Source organism: Sorex araneus, chromosome 2 (assembly GCF_027595985.1).
Source record: "Sorex araneus isolate mSorAra2 chromosome 2, mSorAra2.pri, whole genome shotgun sequence".
In the NCBI taxonomy this organism is placed as follows: domain Eukaryota; kingdom Metazoa; phylum Chordata; class Mammalia; order Eulipotyphla; family Soricidae; genus Sorex; species Sorex araneus.
The window spans coordinates 194,615,646-194,622,108 of record NC_073303.1 but is presented as its reverse complement, the minus strand read 5'-3'; the positions used below and the strand labels follow the sequence as shown (position 1 = coordinate 194,622,108).

The window sequence follows — 6,463 nt, the reverse complement described above, 5'->3', positions numbered from 1 at the left end:
TAATTGTAACAAGGAAAGAGAAGAAATGAGTCTAAGAATTTTACCTTTTGTTTCTGTTGATCTTCGATTTGCTTGAGCAAGTGCCAGTAGCATCTCCATTTGTCTCTGTTGAGTGGTATTGTAGTTAAATGGTATATGCTTGCACCAGGAACACGAAGAGCCTCAAACTGTTCATTCAGGGTCTTGACAGAGAAGTCTGACCATCTCATAGGTGGGCTGCCACACAGTCTTTGGATGTCCTGTGGAATCCAATCAGTAACAGCTCTAGTCCAGTGGTCATCTCTAAATTGCATTACGTGTCTGGCCATCTGATTTCTGATGCCTTGGCAAACAAGACAGTGTCCCTGATTCTTGATTGTCAATGGAGGTAGAACTCTGGATTCCTTCTCTCACCTGAGTGAAATGTGATATTCCAAGCATAGCTCTTTTGATTGCTCTTTGAGATAGCTGAATAGCATTCTCATCCTGTTTTTGTAGAGCCCAGGTCTTTGAAGCATATGTTAGTGCAGGAAGAATGGTGAAGTCAAAAAGATGTGCCCAGAGCTGGAGGTTCTTCATCGTCTTAACAACTTCTTCAGTGCTCTTGAAGGCATTTCACGCTGGTCTCTTCTTCCTGCACAGTTATGGTCCCAAGTCATTCCTCATGTTGCATTCTCGACCCAGGTACAGATAGCTGCTGCATTCAGAGATGTTCATTCCTTTGAGAGCAAATGTAATGTCAGAGACTAGTTTGTTTTTCATGAGCATTGTCTTGGTGAGATTCAGCTGCAGTCCGACCTTTCCATACTCGCTGTCAAAGTCGGCCAGCATTTGTGACCCTTGGCTAATGTTTGGTGTGATTAGAACAATGTCATCAGCGAAGCGGAGGTGGTGTAGTTGCCGACCATCTATCTTCACTCACATTCCTTCCCATTCCAGTCATCACATGAAGTTCTCAAGGGTGGCACTGAAGAGTTTTGGTGAAATGGTACTGTGCAGAATCCCTCTCCCCTCTCTTTATGTCAATGATCCCTTCCTTGTAGAATGGTGAGATCCTTGTGGTGAATCCGTAATACAGCTTGTGGAGGATCTTGATATACTGAGTTTGAATGCCCTGTTTGTCTAGGGCTTCAATGACCACTTCAGTTTCAAAAGAATCAAAAGCCTTCTTTAAATAGATGAATGTTAGACACAGAAGCATCTTGAACTCCCATAAAACTTCAATGAGCTTGGTCACTGTATGGATATGGTCGATTGTGCTGAATCCTTTTGGGAACCCGGCTTGCTCGCATGCTTGTCCCTCATCTAGTGTTCTGTCAATCCTATTCAGGATGACTAGAGGGAACAACTTGTAGACGACGGACAACAGGTAGATCAGGCGAAGTTGCCGATGTCATCTGGTACAATAGAACGGTCATGCTGGTTTTCCATTGAGACAGAACCTTGCAAATGGACAGGTAGCATGTGAAGGGCCGAGCCAGTGTATTGACTACAGTATTGAGTACTGGCAGCAGATTCTTCAGATGTTTGGTTGTCTGGACTGGGTGCTGTACGCATCTTTATCGACGAAATGGCGTGTTGGATTTAGGAAGGGAGAATGCTGGGAATGACATATCCATCCTGCGGAATTTGGTATGTGGGCATGTGGACGTGCCTGTCAAAGAGATCTGACCAAAATAATCCTCTCCATTGCCCTTTTGGAAGATATGACAGATCCATCAAGATGTCAGAGGGCAGTCATCTTGGTCTTGTAGCTGGCAAAGGACAGGCAAGTGTTGCGAATTCTTTTTCTGGCTTCTGCCGCATCGGCCAACACTGCTGCTCTTCTCTCTTTGAGGTCTTCCTTTATTGCTTTTCTTCACAGCTTTTCGAGCTCAGATGTTAGCTTGTGGTTGACTGAGGCTCGTGCCAAACCACTTTGGCAAATGAGCTTGAGAGTTTCCAAAAACAGGCATCTGTTTGTGACTTTCCTCGTGAGCAATCATGAAGGTGCTGAACCAGTCAATCATATTTTTCCTCGATGTTGTCAATAACTGCATCTTCCCATGTTGTCGCAATAGTGCCAAAGAGCTCCCAGTTTGTGGTCATTCTTAGAGTTCTCTTTTTGAACTTTGCAGAGCTTTCTCCCTGCTTTGTGAAGTAGAATTTTGCACAAAGGAGACGATGGTCCAATCCCTTTTGCAATTTTGGGACAACAGCAACATCGGTCAGGCAAAACTGTCGATTGAATATGATGTGGTCAATTTTGCTTTGGGATTTTACACCGGGAGACTCCCATGTCTAACATTTAGATTCAGCCTTCAGGAACTGAGTTACCATGGATGGTCTTGGTCGACATGATGAACTCAGACAATCTCTCATCCTGTTTATTCTATTCTAGGTCATAGGTCCCAATGTGGAGTTCTTCGGGCAACCTTCTCGGTCCTATCTTGGCATTAAAATCACCAACAATGATCTTGTAGAAGGTGTGAACTTCTTTATAAACTTCTCCATCTCCATGTAGAACTTCTCAATTTCTTCTTCATCATAGTTGGATGTTGGTGTGTAGACAACGAAGATAGAAACTGCCGAAAGTGAGCCAAATCTATTCAAGCGTAATCATCTGATTTGGATTGTTAGGCATTTGAATGAATCAATGCTTATAGCCAAATTCATGTTGATAAGGAGACTGATACCACCAATGTCTCTATTGTCACATGTTTCGAGGAACAGTTCTTCTCCAGTGTCAAAAATGGCGTGCTGTGATCAATGCCTTCTCATCTCGGTCAGACCAATGATGTCTGACCAATGATGTTTGATCTTCTGCACTTGCATCATACTGTCCTCAATGGATGCTTTCGATGCCAGCGTATGTGCATTGAAAGTACAGTCATTTTAGTCATCTGTTTTGGCAGTCTAGTTGGTCCCTGAGATTTTATCAGCCTCTCCTTGCTCATCCTTCTTAATGCTGCCTTACTGGGGGCTCTTTCAGTGTCAGGCGAATGAGGCCCATTGTTCTTACTGTCTTGGGCATATTGAACACACCACGTGCAGCTTGCCAGGCTCTGCTGTGTGGGTGGGATAATCTTGGTATCTTGTCGGGCTCTCCAAGAGTGATGGAGGCTTTTAGGGCGGCCTCTAATCACCTTTACAGGTGTTCCCATGGTTCACACCATATTTGAACCCCATCAAATATTGTGCAGTAATTATGGAAAATGGGTATTAAGTGTCTTATGATGTGTCAAAGTTCTGTTTTACCTGGTTGTGTGGGGCTTCACTCATGCGTGAGGCTCAGCCTGAATGTCCAGAAAGTGGCCTGAGGCGTGGCAGTGGATGGATAGTGGAACTAGTGGAAGTCGGCAGAGGAGGTATTTATCAGGCACCGGTAGGGTGGGTCATCTGGGTGTGATCCCTGGGCACCGGAGATTGGGGGAAGTAGGCAGAGGATCTCTGTTTCCGGGTCCCATAGAGTCCAAGGTCTAAGTACAGTAATAAACTCAGAATATTTTCAAGTACTACTAAGAAATCTCTCAAAGATTAGCTACATATACTGCAATCTCTGGAATAAATATTAAAAGTAGAGATACCCTTAAAAAGACCATTAGACAGATTAGAATATAATTTTAAATTGTTCAAAGGCTACAAAATAAGGTACTAAAGTGAAAACTGACAGACCAGGGATGTGGATAAGCAGGAGAGCCTTGTCTTGAATGTGTGAGAGGTTTTATTTATTCTTAGCACCACCAAAACAACAACAAAAACTACAATAATAAAGGAAAAATTTAAAACAGAAAAAACTGTCATAAAACTAAAATCACTTCAATCATCTGAATAATTAAGTTATATGTAAACATCTAGAGAGTTCAAAGATAGAAATAGTCAAATCAGCTAAAATGAGACCCATTGAAAAATTATTTATAAGAAAATTGCTTGTTTGTGTTGTGTTTGCATAAATGAGATAATTTCTGGTTATAGTAAAACCATTTTGAACTGAACAAGATAAAAATAAAAAGTATGATTATTTGTGAAATGCAAATAAAATAGTGCCTAATGGACAATTTGCAGCAATCAATTTTACATTAAAACAGAATAAAGACTTTTAGGTCAGAAATCTTATCTTTTCCCAAAATAATTTGCACAGAAGTACAAATATAGGAAAGAAATAACTAAAGATAAGAAATGGAATCAACATAATTTCAAACTAGAAAAGGTTAAAACAAAACCAAGGTGGATTTTCTGTAATATTTAATAAGATTTACAACTCTCTAATAAGAATGACAAAAAATAATACAAAGTAGAAATTTACCATGAGTATGAATAAAAATAGGACATCACTACAGATCCTACAACCATCAGAAGGCCAATGGGATACACACAAAACCTTATCTTGTCCACAAATGCAGCAAATTAGATGAAATTGTCATGCTTCTTTTGGAAAGATAGAGCACACTAAAACCTTATCTAGAAATCAATAAGTAGAATCCTAATTGTCACATAAATAATAAAAAATGGAAAATATGTAATACATTTTGTAATTAAAGCATTTTTTCAGAGAGAAAAGAAGAGGGAGGAAGGGAGAGAGAGTGTGTGTGTGTGTGTTAGAGAGAGAGAGAGAGAGAGAGAGAGAGCATAGAGGGAGTAGCTCATTTTAGATCTGGGAACTAGAGTTCAGAAGTGTTTAGGCAGAAATTCCCCTGGTAAGTTTGACCAGTGATTTTGATGTAGTTCTAATTGACATGCTTTTTTCTTTTCTGGGGCTTGGAATTTTCTAGACCCTTTTTGATCTGTTCCCATTAAAACTTAGCCAGAAACATTCATCTGTTGTTCCATTTCTGTTCCCTGAGGGAAGAGAGAACTCTATATGAATCCTTATGAAGGCAGAGAGTTTAAGGACATGCGCATTTATACCTCCATAATCTGCTTAATCTTTCCCTCCTTAATCTGACAATTTATCCTTATTACCCTGCTATAATGAATTGTATGAACTCTTATGCTGTATCCTATGAGACTGAGCAAACTTCAAAAGTGATCGTGACCTTGGAGACCTCCAATACATTATGTACTTCTGGAAAAGACAAAATTGCAGGTAGATAGAACACTTAGTTATTATCATTACTTTGGGCTCTGGGGAAGAATTGACTGCAAAGAAACTAAGAAACTTGGGGGCTGAGTGATGGCATTATTTTGTATCTTGATTGTGCAGGTTAGAATACAACACTATACATTTTGAAAAAGTCACAAAGCCATATATCTAAGATTGACTTTTCTTCATGTCATCTAAAAATCAAGCACAAAAAAGGATTTGTGGAATCATGGAACTTTCTAGATGAAACTATGTGGTGGAAAGGATACAAAATATTTATTATGCATACATCTACAATTCAGATCATTAGAAATTAAATTTGCTACCACAGCAATGAATTTGTAATATTTTTTTTAAAGTCACAAATCTAAAAACACAGAGAAACTGAAGTAGAAACATTTAAAGAGAATATGAGTTGTAAGGAATCAAGGCAACCCTTCTTGAAATCATCTCAAAAAATAAGACCGCAAATGCTCTGTAATAAAGAGACAACACATTTTAATTTTATATTCCAAACTTTTATTTTTACCATGGGAAAACATCAGTGCACTACAATAAATCAGATAGACCCGTGATTGTTTTATTGAGGTCAGAGCACATCAGAGGATTTACATATTCTCTCACTTCTTCTGAGGTGAACTCTGGGAATGAATGAATTGCTGTGAATGTTAGATCCATGCAAGGCCCATCAGATTGACTGGAGGAAGCCGGAAATTGCATCTAATGTCTGCAACTATACATGATCTCAACTTAGCTTGGGATTCAGGCTCAGTGAATCAAGATGTTACAGACATGGAAGTAAAGACTTCCATGGAACCCTTAATAGTAGCCAAAGCCTGAACCATAGCCATAACCACAGCCATAGCCACAGCCCAGACCACGGTAGCCAGAGCCATAGCAGGAGCCATAGCCACAGCCCAGGCCTCCATAGCCATAGCCCAGGCCGCCATAGCCACAGCCAAGGCCGCCATAGCCACAGCATCCATAGCCACGGCCTCCATAGCCATAGCCCAGGCCGCCGTAGCCACAGCATCCATAGCCACGGCCTCCATAGTAGTTTCCGTAGTAGCCACACATGGTGCTGGTTGTTGAGGTTGTCCTTGGGTAGAGGAGGAGAGTGAGTGACTTCAGTCTGCCCAGTGACCCTGCACAGGGCCTTTTATATACCTCAGTCTGGGTGGGACCCAACATAGCTGTCATGCCATTGGGTGATTTTATGATTGATATAATTAGTTTGTCATTCCTTTGCCATAAGATAAAACCTCACAGACATTCATTGAAAAGGTCACGTTTTTCCTTTGGCTCCTCAGAACGCCCTGGGAGTAAGGTAGAGCCAGTAATGTGGTCGTACAAATCCTTGTCCCTGGCATTGCACCCCATTTTAACTTAAATGAGTAGGTATTATTTCAAGAGTTAGCCCTT

General features: G+C 40.7%; 1 protein-coding gene across 1 annotated transcript; it reads right to left on the bottom strand.

Moving 5' to 3' along the window:
• Positions 1-5,860: 5,860 nt before the first annotated feature.
• Positions 5,861-6,241, bottom strand: LOC129401729 (keratin-associated protein 6-3-like). Its single transcript, XM_055124537.1, has one exon. It carries the CDS (start codon positions 6,239-6,241, stop codon positions 5,861-5,863), a length of 381 nt encoding a protein of 126 aa, XP_054980512.1.
• Between the last annotated feature and the right edge of the window lie 222 nt (positions 6,242-6,463).

Coding starts and splice junctions, on each gene's coding strand:
- LOC129401729 (XM_055124537.1), bottom strand. CDS start 6,241: ATGACAGCTATGTTGGGTCCCACCCAGACTGAGGTATATAAAAGGCCC.